At 32.9% G+C, this 26,886-nt stretch overlaps 1 protein-coding gene across 1 annotated transcript; it reads right to left on the bottom strand.

Moving 5' to 3' along the window:
- Positions 1-592: 592 nt before the first annotated feature.
- Positions 593-8,624, bottom strand: LOC117908554 (small nuclear ribonucleoprotein SmD1a-like). Its single transcript, XM_034822196.1, has 4 exons — positions 8,516-8,624; positions 8,362-8,438; positions 961-1,152; positions 593-874 (listed from the first exon to the last, which is right to left on the bottom strand). Exons 1-4 carry the CDS (start codon positions 8,527-8,529, stop codon positions 813-815), a joined length of 345 nt encoding a protein of 114 aa, XP_034678087.1. The 5' UTR covers positions 8,530-8,624; the 3' UTR covers positions 593-812.
- Positions 8,625-26,886: the final 18,262 nt, after the last annotated feature.

The raw sequence follows: 26,886 nt of genomic DNA, 5'->3' as shown, positions 1-26,886 counted from the left end.
TTTTGGATAGGAGACGAGGATCTTCATCAGGTAAAACGTGTGATACATCCTAGTCTGTCACATAGACAAAGAGAGTGTTTAATAAATCAATTTAATGACTTATAGTGACTTAATAACTTAATTTAAATCAGCTTCTAGATGAAGCTGTTTTAGCCAAATAGCATGTACTTATTAAATAGAAGCACTGCTTCAGGTCGTGGGGCTGAAAGCATGAAGCTCTGCCGGTTGCAGCAGAAAAGAAAGAGCCATGACATTCTCTAACCTGAACCGAGTAATCGTTCTGAACTGAGTAATAGTAGAATGATGTTCATTCTTGAAATCATTAAAAATGACATGAAAGATCAAACTGATCAGCTAGGTTAACCTTTCGCACAATCACAGTAATAAGACTACCACAAAATTCCAATAATATTTGTCACCCTGTTCTCTGGGGGAATTCAAAATCAGAACAGGGAAAAGCAAAGTTGTGCCACTTTTTAGAGAGAACAAAACTTATCAGCTTCCCTCAGATTATTAGACATAAAGGACCAGATGATATGGACGACCGGCTGCTTTAGCATCTTTAAGCCAAAAAAAATAAGAACCCTATAGCTCATCATAAAAATTCACATTGATTTCCTTTTAAATTCCAAGGAACCCAAAAAGATGACTTTTTCCCATTTAAAGCCTCCAAGTAACAGAGCAAAGACTTCAAGTTAATTGTAAAGTACAAATATCATTAGCAATCTGCTCCTTTCCCTCCTAAAATGAATTCTCTACAAGAAAGGATTTTCCATAACCAGAAGTGACAAAAAATTTGAACTACAAGGTAACTAGCGGCCTCGACCACGTCCACGTCCGCGCCCACGGCCCCGACCACGCCCCATAGTCCGTCCTGGATTTATAGAGGCATTAAAAAATAAAAATAAAAAGTATTAATCTATCACAAGGTATATAAGTCAAAAGGGAAATATGCAATACCAGCAGTTGGCTTCTTGGGCTTGACCCTAGGCGTCTCTTCCACCAGCAATGTCTCCAGATTTATGCTGTCGGGAAGTATATAATAGCGAATATTGTTGCCCCTCACACTCAGGTGATCCATAGTCACTGGATTTTTCCCCTTCAGAGTCAGTTTCACAGTCTTCAAATGTGTGTTCATACTAATATCCACTCCTATAACACACAAAGCAATACCATCAGCAATGATCTCTCCAATCATCTTTGATTCTAAATAGTTCTTGTCATAACATGGAGTTACCTACTTCAAGTTACTAGAAAAAATCATCAAACATAAGCAAACAACTAGAAATACAGGAAAAGAATATCATATCATAAAATTTCAAGATATTAAATATTAGAGAGAATATCATACATCAGCATTGTGCCACATTGAGATATGCATGAAATACATCCATGTGAAACTAGGGGCGGCATCAATAGAGGAAAAGATGAGGAGTGATCAAATGCAATTTTGTCATGTGTATCAAAATGGAAATTATAAGGGAGTGATTTAAAGCCCTGAAGGCACTCCAACAACAAGAGGAAGATAATAAAGAACACGGACTGGTGCAATAAGAATATGGTCTATCATTGAACAGATTATATAGCCTTAGAACCGAATGGCAGAAAAAAATTTCATAGAACTAGCACCAAGCATGGACATCAAGATTTTGGTGATCCGAGTTCACCAAATAAAAAATTTATTTGGATCTTAACAATTGACATGTGTAAACATTAGGAAGACCTCAAAATGGAGTTTTGCAAAATAAAATAAATCAAAGTCAAGCAAATCAAAGTTAAAAGGAGAATTATAAAAATATATTCTCCTAGTGCCAAATCTCACAAAGGAATAAAACAAACTTCTTAAATCAAGACATCAAATTCCTTTAATAAAGTCCTCTTTTTGCTCTGCTTTTAAGAAAAGAAGAATGTTCGAGGAAAAAAAAAGGGAATTCCTACAAGATGAAAGGGGGAAAGGGGGAAAGGCTGATTTGGGGTAGATTCAAAATCTATCGAAATCTTGGTAGAGGTCGTCAAAGAAAGGGTCCGTATAGTTCTGGAAAGGGGTTGTGGGTTCTCTAGTTGGACCAAGAGAGAAGGGTCCTTCCTTTGTGTTGGAGGGATTGGAGTTGTGATGCCAATGGAAGAGGGAAAGCCCTTAATGAATGGAAGGGGGCATTTGGTACAGGTTAGAGCTCCATAGCAATGGAGCAGGGGGGTATATTCTATACTCAGCTTGCTATGTGAAGGCAAGGTGGTTCACCCTAGTGTGTTCCCAGAAGGTAGGGGGGTTTCCAAAGGGTTGGGCAGTTTTTACCAACAAGTCGAGAGGTTTCCTGGGGGTTGGATGATTTTACCCACAAGTGTTGAAGCCTTGGGTTGGTTCCTCTTCCTTCAGGAGGTGAGGCGGCCTTTTCAAAGGTTTTGAGGAAGTCTCGCTTTGAAGTGGGTGATGCTGTGTGGTTGGAACTAGGGGAAGAGGATGTAACAAGATAAAGGTTATGCAAAGATGTTTGGTGGGCAGATGGGGGATTTTTTTAGATAAAGTTCTGAATATAAAGATGCTAAAGAGGTGGGCTTAGTACAACTAGAATCTCAAAAGGGATTTACAGGTGGTTGCATTGGGGGGATCCTTGCTTCTGTTTGAACTTGAATTAGCTACTAATACTGAGATGATCCTTAAACAGGGGTTGAGGAGATATAGGCAAAAGGACATGTTCTTAGATAAATGGGTCCTAGAGATAAGTTGTCATAGAAAAGGAATTTGTGTGAAAGAAGCCTAAGTGAGAATAGAAAGGTTGCTAGTGCATTTTTAGGATAAGGATTTGTTCAAAAGGCTGGGAGACTCTTGCAATGGCTTTGTTGCAATAGATGAAAATTTTTGGCGAGCAAGCATTCTTGTGAAAACTAATGGGAGAAAGTTGTTAGGAACCATGTAGGTGGTTGTGGGTTGCTGGAGTTTTTCTATTCAATTATGGTGGGGGATTATGCCATGGATGCAGTAGGGGGTTCCAAGTACTGCGAACAGAAGGTTGGAGGTACGGGAAGGAGTGATGGAGGATCATGCGCCAATGAGAGTGGGGGACTTCATTCTTCATGCCATGAGTAGAAGATGTGTCTTATTCTCGTGCAAAGGAGGCTATGAAAAGCATTGGTTTCTTAGTGGGATGAGGTGGGAGAGCAGGGTGGGGTTCATAGGAGGTCTTGGGTAATGTTTGACAATGGAGTGGAGGCTGGTCATAAGGGAGAGGTGGTGTGTGATGGCAAAGCCCCCCAACGCTTAATGGACTCCACTAGTTTAGAGGCCTAAGCTGAGAGCGACAAAGTGATGGTTTCGGATTTAGGCAGCAAAGAGGCTAGTGGGCTGGGAAATTTTGAGCGCAAATGCTGAAGTGGGCAGGAAAGCTTCTAATGGATTAGGGCTTGTGGGCCGAAGGAATAAAATTAATAGCCCAAAGGTGGGCTTTTATATTTTGGATAGGGTGGAGGGACCAATTCCTTAAGGCCCTCAAGGAAGGAAGGGCCAATAGGATGTGGGAGATAAGGGCCCCCCAAAGTCAGCTTAGGGAAGCTTCTACCCATGAGCTTTCCTGCGGACCGTGCAACGGAGGAGGATGGTGTACATTAGTAGAGTGCTATTACGGAGGCAAGGCTATTTCAATAGTCTAAGGTGTTTCACTGATGGCGATGGAGCCTTCTCCAACCTGTTTTGCTAGTTTCCTAGGTGTGTGCTCTTCCTCTTGTTATAGCTTGGGGGGTGGGGTTTCTTTTTGAGAGTGGGTTTTGTCCCTTCGGAGTGTTTAGGAATGAAGAGGGGCCAAAGAATCCTCTAGGGGGCTTGCTATCTCTACCTCCCTTTGAGAATTGTCCTACAAGATAATAATTCAATGGAGTTCCTAGAGAATAGATTGTGTCACCATGGGGCCTCAACGGGTGGTGAGTTGCATAAGGGCAAAGCAATAGTAAGGGGAAGACCATAAGCTCAGAGGTGGGGATGGATTTTTGTGCCAACTGGCCAAAAAGCAAGCTGATTATGTTTAGTAGGTTTGTGGGGCTACCAACAGAGAGGTTATTTTGCCTTTTTTTAAAATGAAAATTAAGGATTAAGGCAAAGAGGAAGAATGTCCCTTTTGCAGTGAAAGGTAGGAAGACAAATGCTACATATAAAACTAAGAGGGAGTTTTTGGAATTTTTTAATTAAGTATAACAACATAGTAAGAAAAGTAGGGAAAAAAGGGAGAAGTGGCAAGAAGGGTAGGAAATAGCTCCTGTCCCTCAATGAAGGTTAAAATTTTGTGGTGAAATGTTAGAGGAGTTAATGGTAAGAAAAAGCAAAAGGTAGTTAAATCCCTAATAAGAATGGAGAAGGCTGACGTGATTTGCTTGCAAGATACTAAGGTGCCAAAGATGTGGTTGCACCTAATACGGAGTCTAGGTGTTGGGAGATTTCTATAGTGCAAAGTCGCAGAAGCAAGGGGGTTAACTGATGGTATAGCACTCTTTATCTTGTTATTAAAAATGGAAGTGGGAGCATTCTCTGTATCTTGTTGTTTTACAAGCTCTAAATATGGCTTTCTCTAGGTGTTTACTAGTGTGCATTACACTAGTAAACACCTAGAGAAAGCCATATTTAGAGCTTGTAAAACAACAAGATACAGAGAATGCTCCCACTTACTAGTGTGCATTTGTCTGCCTTTGGGGGTGAAGGGATGATTTATGGAATAATTGGGGGAGTAATTTTCAGAATAATTGAGGGTTAGAAACTGCAAGAGCTCCTATAGAATGGAGGGCCTTCTACTTGGTGTGGAGGCATGAACAACTAATCTATGTCAGGGTTGGATCATTTTCTATTGTTCGATGATTGGGAGAATCATTTAAGTGGGCTCTTGCAAAGTGTTTTGCCGATATCAATCTCTGGTCATTCACCTATATGGTTAGATCAAGGAGGAGTGAGGGGAGGAAAAATCATGCTTTAGATTCGAGAATATGTGGCTTAAAGTAGAGGGTTTCAAAGATATTAAAAATTGGTGGTTGGGCCATAGGTTAAATGCCTCTAGCAATTTTATTTTGGCTTCCAAATTGAAATCCTTGAAAATGGACTTAAAAATTTGGAATCGGGAGAGGTGTTGGGAATGGTGTCAATCAGGAAAGTTGATGCCCTCAATCAATTAGGTTTTTGAGATGCAAAGTAGAGGGAAGCTCCACTAGTTGAGGAAGAGGCTAAGGCCAAAATAGTGGGTGTACAAATCTATAATAAGTGGGCAAAGCTAGAAGAAACCTCTTGAAAGCAAAAGTCGAGAGTTATACCTATGGGAAGGAGACAAAAACACAAAATGCTTCCCCAAGACAATAAATGCACACAAAAGAAGAAACTTTATTACTAGAAGAAGAGTGAATAAGCTTGGTTAACCAATGTCAAGGAGGGGTTACCTAACTCTTATTGAAGCCATCTTGATGATTTTAGAGATTGCAGACCTTGTATTAGTAGAATGCCCTTTGCTTTTCTGAGAGGGGAGGAAGCTAGAAGCTTAGAATTGACTTTTTCAAAGGAAGGTATCTTTGCTTTCTCTGCTTTGAATAGGGATAAAACCCTTTTTTTGATAGGTAAATAAGAATTGTATTTGAATAGGAATATAACCCTGGGACTAGATTGGTTTACTACGACCTTTTGCTAGTTGTGTTGGGACTTCTTGAAGAGTAATGTGTTGGGATTCTTTGAGGAATTCTTTGAACAAGGGCTCTTCGAATGAAGTTTATATGCCATTTTCTTGGTCTTAATACTTAAAAAGGGAGTAAAAGATTTGAAAGATTTTAGGCTAATTATGTTGGTGGGAAGCCCATGCAAATTACTAGCAAAGGTGATAACAAATAGACTCAAAAAAGTGGTGGGTAGGGAGGTCTCTAGCTCTCAAAATGCCTTTGTAGAAGGAAGACAGATTTGGACACCACTTGTATTGCAAATGAGGTCATTAATTCAAGGTTGAAGGGTTGTTCTAATGTCGTTTTATGCAAACTCTGCATTAACGAGGCCTATGATCATGTAAATTAGGGCTTCCTACTTGTTGGTTAGAAAAAAAAGGGTGTTGGCCAAAACTAGATTGGGTACAATGATTGATGTATTTCTATAGCTAGGCACTCAATGCTTGTTCAATGTAAAAGATGCCAAATTAAAGCCCCAACTCCACCTATAAATAGGTATTCAATACAGGGATTTTGGAAAAATAAGAAAGAAGACCTTAAGTCTAATCTACAAAAGAAGTTTTGCAAGCTAAAACCAAACCTTAAACATTCTTCAACAAGCTTATGGAAGAATATCAAGTACAACATCTCTATCATCTATCCAACTCTAAGATCAAAGATGGATTAAAATATCTCTAAATTTCCTAAGACTTTCTAGAGAATAAAAATAAATTCTTCACAAGTTTACTCAAGAACAAGCCTTTGTTGGGACTCAAGTGAACACTAGATCAAGAACATGCATTTATTGCCCTTGAATCGAAATCAAGATACGTGGTCAAATCAAAGGAAGATATTCTCTTTGTTATCACAAAGAATTGTATACATACTATTTGTATTATAAGTAATGCAATTAATTTATTTTCTTGCCCACTTGATTTGCAAAGCATGAAACTTCTATGTACAAAGTTCTAACATGGCTAATGGAACATCTTTACCTCTATCGCTTTTGCCAATTTAGAGTTCCACCAAGCTAAATGGCCTCCAAAAGCACTTAAGCCACATATGTCAACAAGGGAAATGAAAAGATCAACATTGTCCAATTGATACATGACACCTTTATAGGTCCATGACCTACAACAAATCAAAGACAACCATCGCACTTTTGACACAAAATGGAAATGTGCAAACTCAATCGGTAAAACCAATGGAAGAGCACAACAAAAGCCAATCAACCATAAATTTGGCCTTGTTAAGCGCAAAGAAGCAAATTGTCCCTTGTGTATGGATGTTCACCAACATCGAGGGAAACAAAAGACAAATCCCTTCATTTCATCTCTAACACTAGCTCCAACACATTAGTCTCTCTAGGGGTAAAGAAATAAGTCTAATACCAGGGAAAGATCTTCATCGACTTCAAAGGAATCAAGAGATAAATCCACTATATCAATTCTGACACCAACTCCAATATGGCTTTTTGAGAACAAAGGGCTGAGATTCCCATAGTAGGGAGAGACATTCAGTGGCCTTAAAAGTCTTGAGAGATAAAACTTCTCATTCCATATGTAATACTAACTCCAATGCCAACTTACATTTTGAATCACCAACTAGATTGCCAAGGAAAGAGATCTCATCAAATCACTCTAGCTCTTTCAGTTCTTCCTACTCTATGGTTATGCCAGTTATGACAACTAGGACCACCTCAATATTTGAATATTGGTTAAGATGACCCATGTCATCACCAAGCCTAGGAGACTACAAAGGATGACTTGCAAATCGCTTCTCTCATGAGCTAGCTTAAGGTGCCAAATGTCATTGAATTAAGCCAAGAACTTACTCACCATTTAGGTTCTACACCTTACAATGGTGCACCACTTGCGTCCTTGTCAATGCAAGTAGGAAGTCAAAACCTCAAACCTATTTTGGAGGCCTCACTATCTATCCACCTACTTAACACCATCAAGGCTTAATATCATGGTCCGTCACAAAGTACAATCATGTACTCTAAACCTTACAATAAAATGGCTGACAACTTGCACATGCCCTTAGGCTATCAACTTCCTACATCTAACAATTGGATAAAAAGGGAAATTCAAAACAGCATGTTATCCATTTCATTGAGACTTGCAACATGTTGACACTAAAAAGAAGATGCCGCTCAAGGTAGACAAAACTCACCTATCAGCAGATGTTGCACATTTAAGGCTAAAAAGTGTACTACAACAAGCTTGGGCTCCCCAAATTGACATGAGGCCCACATAGTCCAGCTAACTGCACATGGCTCTACAACTCAGGTCCCATCCTCATGTCTATGCACAAATTGTCATTCTTCAAATTCCAATGCCTCAACGAAATTCAAATTAGAAAAAAAACCGTTCAAAATCCACAACCCAGTAGCAGCAATTCATCGCATTTAAAACTATAAAATTTCAATAGCATAAGCTCAGGATTCCTCATTATGACACTAGACAAACGAAATTGAGACACCTGAACATGGTTCCGAACAGTCAAACACAAAACCAAAAATTCCAGTAAAGTGAACATGAAATCACAGCCCGAAACCACTAAATGACCTCGATTAAAATCTTTTTCATTCAATAATGAACAGCATATATCAAGCCAAAGGAGAAAAACACACCAAAGGGTTTGAACAAAACCCTAGAGACAAGTACAGAAAATGCTGGAAGTTGAAATGAAGAGAGAGACCTGTGATGGTGCCATGAACAACGGTACCGTTCTTGAGCTCAATTGACACAGTCTCGTTGTTGAGCTTCATCAAAAACCTGAAATTTCGTATCAAGCTAGGTCAACAATAGTTAGTGAGAATGAAAACAAGAGAAAAACTGAAAAATAAGCAGACCTGACGAGCTTCATGTTGGCGGAGAAAAGGATTCAAAAGCTAGGGCTCAAAGCAAAGCAAAAGCCTGTGAGCAAGGAAGACGGTTCTCCGCTCGGCCTAAGGGATTTTTGAATTTGCCAAACGACGCCGTATTATACTTTGAATCCTCTCTATTTTTCGTTGTCTTTTTCATTTTTTCCACACATTTCTTTGTTTTTGTTCATGTTTAGTTGTAAAATAACCCTAGGTTATGTTTGGTTCACAAAAAGTAATAAAGAAAAATAAAAAATATTTAAAAATTAAATATAATTAAGATCAATTAGAAATTTAAATATTTTTAAATTATTTAATTTTTATATTGAAAACTTAAAATAAGTTAAATAAATTTAAAGCAACATATAAAAATAATTTATTTAAATTTAATTATTTATTTATTTTTTCACTTTTTCTCTCTAATTGTTCTCCTCAAGCTTTTCCTCAAATGTTTGAAAAACCAAATATAACCTAAAAAAAATTAAATATAATTAAAATTCTTTAAAAATTTACATATTTTCAAATTATTTAATCTTTATATCAAAAAATTAAAATAAGTCAAATGAATTTAAAACATGATATAAAATTAATTTATTGACTTTATTTTTTTTTTTTTTTCACTTTTTCTTCCCTTCTATTTTTCCTCCCTATTTTCTTTCTCTCATATCTTCCCTCAAATTTTTCAAAACCAAACATGGTCTTAGTATTCCTTTTTTATTACATAGAAAAACATTAATTGATTAATTAACTAAGGGTGCAATTTGGGTTTAATGACACGGACTTGAGCTTAATTTTATTTGAAATTTCAAAATTGGAGCCCAACCAAGACTAGAATCTACTAGATAATCAAAGTGAGACTCAAGGCTTGACATCCTCTCTCTCTCTCTCTCTCTCTCTCTCTCTCTCTCTCTCTCTCTCTCTCTCTCTCTCATAATTTGTGGTTCCTTCGTAGAAGAGGTTTGGGTCCAACATCATGAACTTAAAATCTCACCTAAAAGTTGACATAGTGGTTGGGGGATGTCGAAGTTTTAAGTCTTTAAATTATGAGAAAATACCTCATAGCTTCTCTCTAATTCACTAATGTGATATAATCACCTATGCATGCTTTATCGTATCAAAACTTAAATATAAGTTTTAAATATAAATAAATAAATAAATAAATATATATATATATATATATATATATATATATATATATATATATATATATATATATATATATATATATATATATATATATATATATATATATATTTGGATTTGAAATGACTATTTGTTTTTTAACTATAATCTACTAATAAAGACTTGGTTAGGCTCCAATAATAGATTATTTAGAGGAAAAAAAGAAAAAAGTGGGAGCAAATGGATGGGGATATCGATTTCAAGTTTACATAAGGTTTTATTTTATGCTCTTATTTCAATTTCTAAAGAAATGTATTAGTAAAACATAAATATAAGATAATGATGATGATGGATTATTAGTAGATTATAGGTTTGGTGAGGCTCTAACTTTGAAATTTCAAATAAAATTGAGTTCAAGTTGGGGTCATTAAACCCAAATTGCACCCTTGATTTATTAATGTCTCTCTATGTAATAAAAAGGGAAAATTAGAGCATTTGTTAATAAATATGCTATGATAAAGGCCTTCTTTTAGTGACTTTAAGGCTATCTATCAATTGCTGGAAGTTGGTGAAGATATCTCTTTTTGCCATACTAAACATAGACATTTTTCACTCAATTTTGACTCAATAACTTTAAATTATTAAACATTTTTTAATTTAAATTATAGAAAATTATTAAAATTATTAAGTACATTTTAATTAAAATTATAGAAAATATCTATAATTTAATGCATTTTGATGTCATTGTTCAGGGAGTTGATGCATTTTATAATCAAGAAGACGTACAATGACAAAAAAAACTGTTGCTTACATTCCACAACAAAATAGTATAGCAAAACGAACAAGTAGAACTCTAGTAGAAAAAATGAAAGTAGTTGAAGACTACAAGACTACCTAAAACATTGGAATGAACTAGCCAAAATTGTATGCTATATAATTAATAGGTCTCCATCAATAGCAATTGAGATGAAGACACCTATAAAGATGTGGACTAGTAAGCCAACAGACTATTCCTCCTTATACATATTTGGGTATCCCACTTATGTGATATATAATGACCAAAAAAGAAAAAAATTGAATCCAAAATCCAAAAAATGTATATTCTTAAGGTATGCTAATGGAGTAAAAGGGTATTACTTGTGGGATCTCATTGCTCGCAAGGTTATCATCACTAAAGATTTCACTTTTATAGAAGACATGCTACAAAGTGAATAAGGAGATAGCACATTAATGAAAAATGCAGATACTACAAGTTTCATTGAAGATGAATAGTTAGAAGAAAAACAACCAAAATCTTTTGAAGTAATTTCAAGACACAATGAACAAGTACCTATCGAGTCTGAGACACTTGAAGTGTGACAATCAACTCGAGAAAGAAAAAAACCTTCTTAGCACTCAAAGTTCATTATAACAACTAATGTTACATACTGTCTCCTTATAGAAGATGGAGAGCCTTCATATTATTAGGAGGTCATAAACAATTCAGATTCATCTTTATGGGTGACAACAATACAAGAAAAGGTTGAAGTCTTGCATAAGAACCAAATATGGAAACTTATGCCACTACCACCTAAAGAAAAACTATTGGAAACAATGGGTCTATAAGATCAAATGTGATAAAAATGATTAAATGGAGTAGTATTGTGCAAGACTGGTGATTAAAGGACAAGTTTAGAAAGAAGGTATTGATTTCAACAAGATTTTTTTTCCAGTTGCTCGACTTACATCAATTTGAGCAGTCATACCTATGTGTGCTAAATTTGATTTACACCTTGAATAGTTAGATGTGAAAATTGTGTTTCTTCACAAATAGCGTAAAGAAGAAATTTGTATGCTCAAATGGGAAGGTTTTGAAGAAAATGAGGAAAAAAAAACTTGGTTTGCAAGTTAACTAAATCTCTATAGATCTAAAACATACACTAAGGACTAGAAAGGTATTCATATAGTAATGAAGGGTTCTTTAGGTTCTTTTAGCCAAAAGAATTTCAAGTGCTTTTAGCCAAAAGAACTTCAAGTTCTTTTAACCAAAAGAAAAAGAACACTACAAAGTCTACCAAGCACAAGGAAAAGTTCATGGGCAAGAGAAAGAAAAAGAAAAGCAAAAGTAAGAACAAGTGTTTCCATTGTGGTAAGAAAGACCACTAGAAGAAGGAATGCCCTAAATGCTTGAAAAGACAATCAAGTATGCATCATTCCCTTCTAGTTAAATCATTTTTGGTATTAGATTCCACTAAATCCTAGTGGATAGATTTTGGAGCCACTAATCACATCTGTAATTCATTATAGGGGTTTCAACTAAGGAAAAAGTTGAATGATAGGGATATCTACCTAACCTTAGTTTCTGAAGTGAAAGTTGTTGTATAGGTAGTGGAAGATGTTACCCTTATCTTTTCCTATAGTAGTTTTTTTAGTATTAAGAGATTATATTTATGTTCCTAAGTCTATGAAGAATTTGATTTCGATTTCCAGTTTATGTAAACTAAATTATTCATTTTTTTTTATAATAAACAAGTTTTTATTAAATTGCATGATTTGTTTATATGCTCAAGATCATTGATAGATAACCTTTATTGTGTTTCTTCATCATCTATTTTTCCAAGTAATGAGATTTTTCATATCTCACAGGAAAAAAAAAAAAAAAAGAACCCGACACATACACCTAGGTCATATTAATCTATACAAGATCCAAAAATTGATTAAGTCTAAAATTTTACCATCCTTAATTCCAGAGGATCTTTCAATATACAAATACTGTATAGAAGGCAAAAGGACTAAGAAACCCTTTATTGCTAAAGGATATAGAGCCAAAGAGTGTTTAGAGTGCATACTAACATGTGTGAGCCTTTTAATGTCCATGCACGAGGAGGGTGTGAGTATTTCATTATGTTTATGGTTAATTACTCTAGGTTCATATGTGTTTACCTAATGCATAAGCAATTTGATGCCTTGAAAAAATTCATTGAATTTAAAGCGAAATCAAAAAACCAATTGGATAAATGTGTCAAGGCTTTTCAATCTGATCGAGGTAAGAGTACATGTCTACCTAGTTCAATTTTTCCCTTAAGGAGCACAAGATTATATCCCAATTGAGTGCACATAGTAAAATTGAGTAAAAAAAGAAGAAATCGAACATTGATGGATGGTGAGATCTATAATGAGTATTTCATCACTTCCTATATCTTTTTAGGTATATGCCTTGGATACTAGGACTTACCTTCTCAACCTCGTGTCTTCCAAGTCGATATCTTTAACTCTTATAAAGACGTAAAAGGTTGCAAATTTAGTTTGCAACACATTCACATTAGGGGTGCCCAACACATGTGCTGAAATCAAAGATAAATAAATTAGAAGTAAGGTATGAGGTATATCAGTTTGTAAGTTATCTAAAAGGAATTAAAGGGCATTATTTTTATGGTTAGGTCAACTAGAAGGTATTTGTTAGTACAAATGCTAGATTCCTAAAAGAAGACTATATCATGAATAACAAGGCAAAACGTGATATAGATTAGAAGACACTTAAATATACTCCCACATTACCACAAGAGATTATGGGCAGGGGTTCCAACACCTACCATTCTAGTCAATTCTAGTACACTAATGACTCATTGTAATAGGGGGGTTGTTATGCAAACAAATAGGTTTATGTATTTGGGAGAGTCTTTCAAGGGGATTCTAGAGGAACATAAGACCGATGCCACTAATTATGATGAAACAATGAGTAGTGATAATATTATTCTATGGCAAGTAGCTATGAAGACAAAGTTAGAATCTATGTATTCTAATAGAGTTTGGGATCTTATAAAAGCACCTAAAAGGATAAACCTCATAGGGTTCAAGTGGGTCTACAAGAGGAAGAAATGGGTAAATGAAAAGGTTGAAATGTATAAGGCTAGATTGGTAGTGAAAAGTTATAGTTAGAAACTTAGTTTCAAATATAAGGAAACCTTCTAACCAATAGTTATGTTCAAATCCATCAGAATACTTTTATCCATTGTGACACATCTCAATTATGAAATATGGAAAATAAATGTCAAAACAACGTTCTTGAAAAGAGCATCTATTGATGCAACCATACATATTCATAGCAAAATGTTAAAAACACCTTGTGTGCAAGTTACATAAATTCATTTATGGATTAAAACAAACATCTCACTCATGGAATAGGCGTTTTGATAAGACTATCAAGACTATTAATTTTGATTAGAATGAGGATGAGCCTTATGTGTACCAAAAGACATAAGGAAGCATAGTTGTATTTTTGGTCTAGTACGTCAATGACAGTCTACTCATTAGGAATGATGTAGAGTTATTGTTATCAATTATGATTTGGTTACTTACTCAATTCCAGATGAAAGATCTGGGCAAGGCACAATATATTCTCGAGATTAACGTCCTTCAAGATCATAAAAATAGAAAGATTTTATTGTTTCAGGCCACCTACATTGACAAGTTTTTAGTCAATTATGTGATGCATGACTCCAAGAAGAGTATGCTACCCTTCAAGCATGAAGCGCCTTTTTCTAAAGATCAAGGTTTAAATATATCGGTACTTGAATTTTATGGATATATCAGAAATATCAAAGAAATATCGGTGGATATTTTTACACAAATATCGATTGAATATAAATGATTCAAAATTAATGGAAATGCTTAGAAAACTTTTTAAAAAAAATGATAAAATAAGAAATAATACACATATTAAAGTTATTTTGTAAGTGTAATTGACATAAGTACGATTAAATGTAATATTTATCAAATTTTTATTAAAAAAAAATAGCTTAAATTCTTTTAATATATTTATATTCATTTATTTTAAAAAATTTAAAATACTTTTATGAAAACATGTTTTATTACATTTTAAATGAAAAATTAATTAATTTATATAAAATATTTTATTTGAGATTTAATTTCTAAAATTTTATTAAAAATATGTGATAATAACTTTTTTATTAACATTAATTTATTTAAACAATTAAAATTATTCATAATTTGTCTTATCAAATTAATTTTAATTTATAAAATATTAGAACATCCTTAATTTTTATATTCTAGCAATTTTTTTTGGGTAAAATTATATTTTTAATATTTTAAAATAAAAACATTTAAAATTAAATAAAATTGAAAGGATAAATATAAAATAAATTTAAGAGTGGAGTGATAATAATTTTTAAAAATAGGATTAATGAGATAAATATGAAAAGTAGTTAAAAATAAAAGGATAATATAAAATAAAATGATAATATAAATTTAAAAGGAAAAATAAATTGAAAATGGATAATTAAAAAATAAAAATAAAAAACATATGGAAAAAATGGCATTACCCAAAAAAATCGGCGATTTTTAAGAGAAATCGCCAATAAATCGTGAAAAAAATTGACAATAAAATCACGAAAAATTGGTGACTTTTTAGGAAAATTTTCTTCACGCACACGTGCTCCCCATTTTTTATTTGTCAACGAATTTTCGGTTTTGTACCAAAATATCGGCAATATTTCCAATTTTTTGCTAAAAAAATCCCCCAATCGATAATCGGTGGCCGATTTCATTACGACCACCTCCGATATCCGAAATATTGTTGATATTTCAACAATATTTTCCAATTTTTTCATCACTGCTAAAGATCAGTGTTCTAAGATGATTAAGGAAAAGGATCTTATGAAGGTAATATCTTATACTTATGTAGTAGATAGTCTTATGTATGCGATGCTATATACAAAACCAAATATTTGCTTTGCAATAGGAATGGTGAGTAGATATCAGTCTAATCTAACCATGGAACATTAGACGACAGTTAAGGATATACTCAAGTATCTTCGAAGAACAAGAGATTATATGTTGGTGTATCATTACAATGAGTTGTTACCCCTTAGGTATACGGATTTAGACTTTTAGTCTGATAAAGACTCTCATAAGTTTACCTCCGAGTTTGTATTTACTCTAGGTGGTGGGGTTGTTAGTTGGAGAAGTGTGATACAATCTTGTATTGTTGACTTCATTATGGAAGTCAAGTATGTTGTCGCTTCTAAAACAGTAAAGTAAGTTATTTGGCTTCAGAAGTTCTTGATGGGATTTGGGATAGTACCCTTAGTTGTCTCACCCTTGATACTATTTTGTGATAACAATGGAGTAGTGGCATAGTCTAAAGAACCAAGAAACCACTGGAACAATAAACAAATTGAGATGAAACATCACTTGATATGTGAGATAATAATGAGAGGAAATGTGGTTACATAGAATATCATTTGTAGAAAACCTAGTGGATCTCTTCACGAAAACTGTCTACTAATCTTTGATGGTCATAGGGATAGTTTAAGTGTTAGATTTGTTCCCATCATACTTTAGGGCTAGTAGGATTTGTTGGGATTGAGCCTTAGAAAGCATAACATGATGCAATATATAGAGATTTATTTATAAATTATTTATTTATGTTTCTTAGTTTCCCTTTACTATCCCTTTTGCATTAATCAATTATTTGAGCAAAAATGTCTCACATTTCTTGTATTGTTTATGACTTGGGTGCATTAGGAGTTCCATAAAAGATTCAAATCATAGGTTCCTTACAGAGTGATGAATTATTCATAGTCGATTCATGGATTTGGGTAATCCATTTGAAACTATAGTTTACCATCTCCTAATTGGAGGAATAACGTGTCTTGGCTATTAGGATGTTTTTCTTATGATGAGTGCTCTAGTTTATATGACGTACACTGGATAAGATGTATGGTGAATCATAATGTAAGGCTATCTATTGTCACAATTCACCAAGCTACTATATTGCATGGATTGGAATTCTAATGAGAACAAAAGGCAATAAAGGGAAAAAAGGAATTGAGTACTAATGCTACAAACTTTAAAGGATATTGAAACATAAAAATTCAAAAAAAAAATGTTTTATACTCATGAAATTGAACACACATAATTAGTTAGAATCTCTCTTTTAAGAGTAGGAAAAACAGAAGATCATTGACATATTTGAACAAATAATGAACAACTAACTCTAAATTTGATTATCTAGCTATTAGGTAAAAAAAGACCTGGTGTGAGGTAGTCAAACATGAGGACATCAATTAGACCAAGAAAAAACTAGACTTAGCTCATTTTCTTATGGTCCTCTGAGTATGGCATTCTCAATATCCCCTTTGCTTAGTGCATAATTGAATATCCTCTCTACATCCTTCTCCATATTTCCCTATCCACTTTCCAGGTACATGCAAGTTAAATATAATATTCATGATCCACATGGTGGTTGCAAAAAACAAAAATAAGAAGGAAATCCAAAGAAAAATAGATTGTAACCCAAGTGTAGAAACAACAACACAAAACAACCTTTTTAGGTAGTACAAGATACAATAAAAATGTCTTTTGACTGAAATTTTGTTTGGTCTAGGTTGGGTTTGCCATCAAACCATAACAAACAATAGTTTATGGCATTGGCAAAAAAACTATGCAACCCAACCCACCTCCCACCCCTTTCTCACCCCATATGCATGCTCGTGGAAGGAACAAGTCGAGAACTGATATATGCCATGGTTTTCGATCCTAATTATTTGTTTGGGAAAATGCTTATTGACACAATATGAACTATACAATTTTCTTAGTCGAATAAACACAATGGACAAATATAATTATCTGCAAATCCATGGATAGTTAGTTACTATTTATATCTATTTGAAGAAGTCAATTGTAGAGCCCATTCATGTTATTTAGCAATACACTTTTGTTTATACAATCTTTTCCAACAATGAAGATGACCTCAAATTGCAGCCATGAACTAGCAAGAGTGAATGACATAATCACAATGAGCATCTCTTTTCTAAATTCCTCAGTCCTTTCTCATTTTTTAACCAAATGTAGTTTTGTAACCTTCCAACATCATAACACCAACAACATTCTCATTTACTCTTCTATGATTTATACATATTCAATTAAAATTATTTTCCTCATGACCAACACGCATCAAGAAACCTCCTCCAAAATAGCCCACCTATTCATTTGCAAAGAATCCAAATATAGAGGAGCTTGATTTCAAGCCTTATTTTAAGCCTATTTTGATTGAAAATTCACTTCTAACTTTTTTATTTTGTTCTCATGCAAGTTGCAACATCATTTAGGCTATGTTTGGTTTCTAAAAAAAAAAAATTACAAAGGAAAAGTAGAAGAAAAGAAAAATAAAAAAAAATAGATCAAAAGTTGATAAATTGTTTTTATTTTTTATTTCAAACTTATTTTACTTATTTTAATTTATCAATATAAAGATTAAATAATTTAAAAATACATAAGTTTCTAACTAGTTTTAATTATAGTTGATTTTATCTATATATATATATATATATATATAAAATCAACTATAATTAAAACATGTTAGAAACTTATGTATTTTTTGTTGTTTTGTATATATTTCATAAAACAACCAAACATGAGTAAATTATTTTCTTTTACATTTTTTTCTTTCCTTAGAATATGTTTGGTTCCTAGAAAATACTAAGGAAAGAAAAAAAACTATTAAAGAAAATGGTTCTCTCATGTTTAGTTTCACTATAGAAAAAATATAAAAGAAAATCAAATATAATTAAAATTAATTTGAAATTTATATATATTTAAATTATTTTATCTGATATAATAGATATAAATAAGTAAAATGAGTTTGAAGAAATATATAAAAATAATTTATTAAATTTAAACTTATTTTTTATTTTTCTTCATTGTTTCTTTCCTTCTACTTTTCCTCTCTATTTTCTTTCATTTGCATCTTTACTTAAAATTTTCAGTTCTCGGAAAATTTGAGAGAAAATGTGAGGGAAATAAAATTGAGAGGAAAAGTAATAAGAAAGAAAAAGTGAAAGAAAATAAAAAATAGATTAAAAGTCGATAAATTATTTTTATTTGTTACTTCAAACTCATTTTATTTATTTTAACTATTGATATAAAGATTAAATAATTTAAATATACATAAAATTTTAATTAATTTTAATTATATTTGATTTTCTTTTATATTTTTCATAAGACAACCAAATATAAAAAAATTCATTTTCCTTTGTATTTTTTTCCTTTCCTTTCCTTAGTATTTTTCGAGAACCAAGCACAATTAATACTTTATGAGAACCAAACATTAGTATTTTCCGAGAATCAAACGTAACCTCAAATTTTAAAAACAGAATATTCCGACTAAATTGTAATCAAATTATTTAGAAAACCAATCTTAAAAAGTATTTTGCAAAATTTGGCCAAATTATTTAAAAATTAAACATTAAAAATTTTCAACTTCAAAGTCATGAATATAATAAATGAAATAATCCAAACCCACATTATAAAACCACCAAACTAGTTCAAAAAGCCACCAAAGGCCTGATACAGACATTGGTGACAACGAACGAGAGCTGGGAGTGCCACTTAGGCTTTTCCACTAGCCAAATGGCTCGATCTTCTTTGCTAAAAAAAATCCTGAGATTCTTCAACCATGTCTCCGCACAAGGAAGGCTGGGAGCGTACAAGGGCTACTTCTTCTCTTAAAGCTTTTTAAGCCTCGCATCTTCTATAGCAAAGGAGAGCACTGCACCAAAGAAGCTTGAGAACTAAGGTTAGGGTTTTTATGGATATGGAATTTGGAGAGAATTTGGGAAAAAAAATAAGGCTTTATAGTGGAAGATTTTGGCGAAAACAATGTGGTATCAACACTAATGAACTTGGATTCAAAATGGTGGACATTCATTTTTGGATTTTTTTTTTTATTTTATATTTTGAATAGAAATCTTTTGTGGATTTTAAGAAATTTTTTGGTGATTTGGACGGAGCCTATGTAATGACCAAGTATTTTAAGCCACTTTGGAATTGCAAGTTTGAAAAGTCTTCTATTGGACGATAATTGAAAAGTAAAAAAAAAAAAATTATTAGAGAATGCGTGTCAATTTCAGATTGACAAAATTTAAAAGATTTTATTGATCAATTAAGTGGGTTGAATTTTTTGTACCATGTTAGCTTTATGGTAGAAGATTTTTTAGGATCGTAGAAATTGAAAATTTCCGAAAATGAAAAGCAAAAAAAAAAAAAAAAAAAAAAAAAAAACAGAAACAAAAAATGAAAAATTAATTAATTAAAGCTAATTAAGTAAAAAATAAATTAAATTGTTTAATAATAAATTCGAGAAAATTAAAATTCTTTGTGTTGGTGTTTGATAATTTATTGTGTTGTTAAAAAATGGATTAAGAAGTAAAAACGAATTGAATTGAAAAAAAATACAATATAATATGTTATAATAGTGGTTTTTTGGTCTCTGGATGGATTAAAAAGCAAGGAAAATAAAAATTAAAATTAAAAAAAAAAAAAAAAAACTTGTAGCGTCAGCAACTATGAGATGAGAACACGCATTTTGCAATATTATAAGATAAAAACATAAATTAAAAATACAATATCTATACCATACAAAGTTTACCATATAAATGTATTTTATATATCTATACCATACAAAAATAATTTAGTGAACCAATTTATTGTTTTGATAATTATTGATTTCCTATTGTAATTTAATTGTAGAATATTATAAAATAAAAAAGCTACATGATATAATGAAGTAAAATTGATTCAAATATAAATGTAATTTTTCTATACCATGTAAATGCATATCCTTCATTTCGTATTATTAAATCATTTATGATTATTTGAAAAAAAAATGTTTTAAATAATTATTAATTTTCTAATATAATTTGATTTTGCAATATTATAAGATAAAAACATAAATTAAAAATACAATATTTGTACCATATAAATGTATTTTATATTTCTATACCATACAAAAAGAATTTAGTGAACCAATTTAATATTATAAGATAAAAAAATCACATAATTTAATAAATTAAAAATATTATCTCTATATAAAATAAAAACATTACATATAAATATATTTAATATCATCATAATATTATCATTATAAATTCTCCAAATTCATATAAACATTATTTTTCAATTCTTCAATTTCATAACATTACATCTAAACATTACACTGTATACATGAATTTCCTAATTTTACCAATTTAAATACATGTAAATTAGTTTAATATTATAAAATAAAATTTTACATAATTTAATAAATTAAAAATATAATCTCAGCATAATAAGGTAAATCAAAATTTAAATATATTTTTTAATTAATTCAAATTATGTACTTTTTTAATATAATATCAAATTATGAATCAAATTAGCCAACAAAATATAATTTATCAATTTATATAATTAGATTCAGTAAATTAAAAATATAATCTAGTGTGACTATGGCAGTATGGGTGTGTTGATTTAAATAAGGTAAATCAAACTTTACCTTAAAAATATAATCTTCACTATGGCAATATAGAGGTGTTTTGATTTAAATAAGGTAAATCAAACTTTACCTTAAAAATATAATCTTAACTATGGTAGTGTAGGGGTGTTTTGATTTAAATAAGATAAATCAAACTTTACCTTTATTATCTATTGGCTTCTTCCCCAACACACCACGACAACCACGATTTGCAGCCTCTTAGATGACTCGGACCTTCCCACTACTACCACACAACCATAATTGGAGGGAGGAGGGTTGCCTTGTTGGCGTCTAGTCACCGTTGTAGCACTCTAGCAGTGCACCAAATATGAAAAATCTACACTCCAGCAATGGTGGATTTAAGGTTAAGTAAGTGATTTTTCAACCGTGTCTTTTTTTAAAGGTTTTTGAAAGGATCACGGGTTTGTTTCAAATTTTCACGGGTTTTCTTTTGTAGAGGAATCTCTAATTTCTTTGAAAATTTTGATTCTTATTGTGATGGATTTCTTTTGTAGGGAATTTGTTGATTTTTATTTTTTTTATCGAGTCGACTGAGTTAACTCGAAATATCAATCGAGTCATCCGAGTCCAATTGATTCAAGATTGAGTCTAGGTATAAATTGTATTTGGTATCGGAATCGTTGCGGCCGACGTCGAGGCAAATACGACTTGGCTGAGTCGTACCAGACTCGATCGAGTTTTTGAACCCTGGTTTAGCAGCATACATGCTAGTGGATAAGGCGGATATTTGGTGAGAGACCATGAAAGATGGTATACGACACTAAGGTGATGACTTTAGAGGAATTTGAAAAACTCTTCCTGGACAAATATTTTGGAGAAGTGGCTAAGCATGCTAAGATGATGGAATTTGAGCACCTCATCCAAGGAACTATATCAGTACTGGAATATGAATCTCATTTTTCAAAGTTGTCTAAATTTTCCATGGGGATGATTAGTGAGGAATGAGAGAAGGTCAAGAGATTCTAATAGCGATTGAGGCCTACTATAAGAATAAATTGGTCTCATTGGCTATAGAGGATTATTCTAAGCTAGTTAAAAGAGCTTTATTGGTTGAGTAAGACATAGAGGACACTTATCAAATTCGGGAACAAAGAGAAGATAGAAAATGGAAGCAAAAAGTGGGAAAAAGTTCCTAGAGGAGATCTTAGAGCCAGTAGCAGAGGCAAAGAGGTCAGCAATTTGAGAGACATTATTCGTTCTATGCAAAAGGTGAGCAGGGTGCTCAAAGGGCGACTACTATTGGAGTATGTTATGGTTGTGGGGTAGGAAATCATTTATAAAAGGCATGCTCATTAAGGGGCGAACCTCAAGGAGGCCCCCAGCAACAACCAACATTGCATTTCCAGTCCCCTTAGTTTCACATACCCTACTATCAGATTCCGCAGTTAGCCCTAGCAATGTAGAGAGCCAAGACAACCACTATGACTAATTAGACTTTATCTTCTTAGGTATCGAGTGCTAAAAGGAGAAGAAAGCAAACAACAGGTAGAGTTTTTGCCTTAACCTCAATAGAGCCAGAAAATAATGCCCTTTTGGTGGAAAGTATGATTTTGATCTATAGTACTTAGGTATGTGTTTTGCTTGATACTGGTGCAATTTATTCTTTTATTTATGCATCTTATGCTAATGCATTGGGGTTGAAAATGGAAATGGTAGAAAATTGGTTACTTACCGAGTCTCCTATGGGTACAAATTCTAGAGTTGATAGAATATGCAAGGGGTACGTTATTACCTTGGTGGATAAAGCACTTAAGGTGAATTTTAGAATTTTGGATATGATTGGGTATGATGTTATCCTAGGAATGGATTGGCTGATAGTGTATAGAGCGCTTATTGATTGTCATCGCCGCAAGATAATATTTTGTCTGCTATAGGGATTTAAGGTTTGCTTTGTTACTGGAAAGTGTGTCAGTTTGCATTTTTCGTAGTCTGATTCGTTTTATCAGTTTGTGTTGAGGAAAAGACTAATAAATTTCCTAGTTTGCCTTCATAGTAAGGAGAAAGCCTAGAAGGACATTATAGAAATTCCAGTGGTGAGGAAGTTTTAGGATGTATTTTTAGACGGGCTACCAGGTTTATCGCCACATAAAGAGTTTGATTTCTCTATTGAAGTATATCCAAGAACGGATCATATTTCAGTAGCTCCCTATAGGATGACCCCTCTTGAGTTAAAGGAATTGAAAACTCAGTTTGAGGAATTGTTGAGTAAGGGTTTTATTCGTCCAAGTACATCGCCATGGGGAGCCCAAGTGTTGTTTGTGAAGAAGAAAGATGGCACGTTAAGGTTATGTATTGACTATAGGAAGTTGAATAGAGTTACCATGAAGAATAAGTATCATTTTCCAAGGATAGATGACTTGTTTGATCAATTGAAGAGTGCAAAGTATTTTAATAAGATTGACTTAAGAACTGGGTATCATCAATTGAGGGTTAGAGAAGAAGATGTCCCCAAGACCACTTTTAAAACGAGATATGGGCATTATGAATTCTTAGTCATACCTTTTGGGTTAACTAATGTCCGTGTTGCTTTCATGAATTTAATGAATAGAATATTTCGTGCTTACTTGGATCAGTTTGTGATTGTCTTTGTGGATGACTTCTTGATTTACCCAAGGAGTTTGGAAGAACATAAACAACATTTGGTGACCACACTTAGAAGTTTAAGAAGACACCACTTGTATGGAAAGTTGGACAAAAGTGAATTTTGGCTTGCTGGAATGAATTTCTTAAGCCACGTGGTTTCTGAGATAGGAATAGTAGTGGACCATTTCAAGGTGGAATGTGTGCATGAGTAGCAAAGGCCTACTAATGGGTTTGAAGTTAGAAGTTTCTTAGGCTTAGCTTGATACTATAGGAGGTTTGTGAAAGACTTCTCTAGAATTGCAACATCGATGACTCAATTGACTAGAAAAGAAGTGAAATTTGATGAAATGATGAGTGTGAGAATGTTTTCTAGGATTTGAAGCGAAAATTGACCACTGCTCCAGTGTTAACTACTCCTATTAGTAGAGAGTTGTTTACGATTTATTGTGTTGCTTCTATAGTGGGGTTAGAGTGCATGCTAATGCAACAAGGTGAGATGATAGCTTATGCCTCAAGGAAATTAAAACCACATGAGCGGAACTATACAACACATAATTTGGAGCTTATAGCAATGGTGTTTGCCCTTAAGACTTGGAGTGGACAGAAGTTTGAGGCGTTCTTTGATCATAAGAGTTTGAAATACATCTTCACTAAAAAAAGATATGAACTCTAGGCAGAGAATATGGATGGAGACATTGTAAGATTATGATTTTGCTCTTCATTACCATCCTGGAAAAACAAATGTTGTAGCAGATGCCTTAAGTAGGAAGAGTTATGGCCAGTTGTCTAACTTGTGGTTGAGAGAGTTTGAGATGCATGCAACTATTGAGAATTTTAAGTTATGTCTTGGTTGGGAAGGACAAGGTCCATGCTTGTACAATATATCAGCTAGACCAATGATTATCCAAAGAATAGTGGAGACCCAAGTTCATGATGAGTTTTTAGAAAGAGTTAAAGCCTAGTTGGTAGAAGTGAAGTAGATGAAAATTGGTTTATGCATGTAGATGGGAATGTGAGATTTAAAGGAAGATTGTGTGTGCTAAAGGATGTGGAGTTGAGGAATGAACTTCTAGCAAATGCTCATAGAGCAAAGTATACCATCCACCTTAGGAGTACCAAAATGTATCAAAACTTAAAGAAACAATTCTGGTGGAGTGGGATGAAGAGATACAATGCTCAATATGTAGCCAACTGTCAAATATGTCAGCAAGTAAAAACTAAACACCAGAGCCTGCAGGGTTGTTGCAACCTTTACCTATACTTGAGAGTGGAAGTTGGATTATATCACTATGGACTTTGTGATAGGGTTGTCAAGAACTAGACATAAAAAAAATGGAGTTTGGGTGATTGTGGATTGTCTTACTAAGTCAGCTCAATTTCTATCCATGAAGACTATTGACTCCATGAATTCTCTCACTAAGTTGTATATATAGGAGATTGTGAGGTTGCATGAGATACCTTTGTCTATAGTGTCTGACAAGGACCCTAAGTTTACTTCTCAATTTTGGTAGAGTTTACAAAGGGTTTTAAGCACCCAATTGAATTTTAGCACCGTTTTTCACCCTCAAACAGATGGTCAGTCAAAAAGAGTATCTTGATTTTTAGAAGACATGTTAAGGGCTTGTGTTTTGGACTTTGAAGGGAATTGGGTAGACTACTTATCTTTGGCAGAGTTTGCTTATAACAACAATTAACAATCTAGCATTGGCATGACACCTTATGAAACACTCTATGGGAGACCTTGTAGATCGCCCTTGTGTTGGACAGAGTTGGGTGAGAGTAGTTTGTTGGGACCTGTGATTGTCCAAGAGACTACAGAAAATATATAATTCATCAATGAAAAGCTTAAGACCGCTCAAGATAAATAGAAAAGTTATGCAGACCAAACGAGAAGAGCTTTGGAGTTTGAAGAAGTGGATTAGGTTTTTATTAAGGTGTCCCATCGAAGAGGCATATTTCGATTTGGGAAAATGGGGAAGTTAACCCCTAGATTTGTGGAACCGTTTCAGATCAATAAGAGAGTAGGCCTAGTGGCATACAAGTTAATCTTGCCTTAACAATTGTCTCACGTACATAATGTCTTCCATGTGTTAATGCTAAGGAAGTGTACTCCAGATCCAACTTGGGTAGTTGACTTGCAAGATGTTCAAATTATCGAAGATACTTCTTATGTGAAGAAACCTTTGCAAATTCTAGAAATTGGAGAGCCTAGGTTCAGGAACATGGTAATTCTTGCAGTCAAAGTGTGGTGGCAACACCATGGGATGCAAGAAGCCACTTGGGAACCTAAGGAAGAAATAAGACGACACTATCTGCAACTCTTCTATAATTTTTTAGGTAAGCTCGTTTAAATTTTAAGATGAGATTTCTTTTAGGGGGGTAGAATGTAATGACAGGGTATTTTAGGTCATGTTGGAATTTCAAGTTTGAAAAGTCTTCTATTGGACGGTGGTTGAAAAGTAAAAACAAAAAACAAAAAAAAAAAATGATTGGAGAACACGTGTCAATTTTGGATTGACGGAATTCGAAATATTTTATTGGTCAATTAAGTGAGTTGAATTTTGGGAAAATTGTGTTTTGGGCCTAGCTGGGCCCAAAAATTAATGTATGGTCCATATAAGTTTCATATTTAAGCCCAACACCCAATGAAAGAGTGGAAATTGAGAGTAAGAATATTGTCTTTAAAAAATCCCTAAAATACCCTTGACTATTAAATGAAAAAACTAACCAATCACCTCACCTTTCTCATTCTCTCTTTGACTTTTTTGCCCTTCTCTCACCTATTTAATAGTGGAACCAACTTGAATCATTTTTCTTCATCAAATATGAAAGATGGTTAAAAATTATTATTACCAAATGTATTTTTGAAGTGAATAACTTTTAAATACCTTATCAAATATTATTCTTTTTTTCAAACTTACATAATATATAATAAATATCATTCTTTATTTCAAACCTATATTATTTCTTTTATATATTAAATAATTTTTAAACACCTCCTAAAATATTAGTATTATTTGTTTACTCTGACTTGTAAATTAGATATTATCAAATATTATATTTTTTTCAAATTTATAGAACATATAATAAATACTTTTTAAATACCTCATAAAATATTATTAATTTTTTTTCTAACTTGCAAATTAGACACATGGTGTTTATTATTTTTTTTGAATATAATATAAATACTCACATGCATATATATATATATATATATATATATATATATATATATATATATATATATATATATATATATATATATATAATATTAATCAAGAAGACAATACTTATAAGATTAATTTACCAACCTTCCAATAATTTTGAAAATGTAAATAGAGTA

This window comes from Vitis riparia, chromosome 19 (assembly GCF_004353265.1).
Source record: "Vitis riparia cultivar Riparia Gloire de Montpellier isolate 1030 chromosome 19, EGFV_Vit.rip_1.0, whole genome shotgun sequence".
In the NCBI taxonomy this organism is placed as follows: Eukaryota; Viridiplantae; Streptophyta; class Magnoliopsida; order Vitales; family Vitaceae; genus Vitis; species Vitis riparia.
This window is presented reverse-complemented; position numbering and strand designations above follow the sequence as displayed.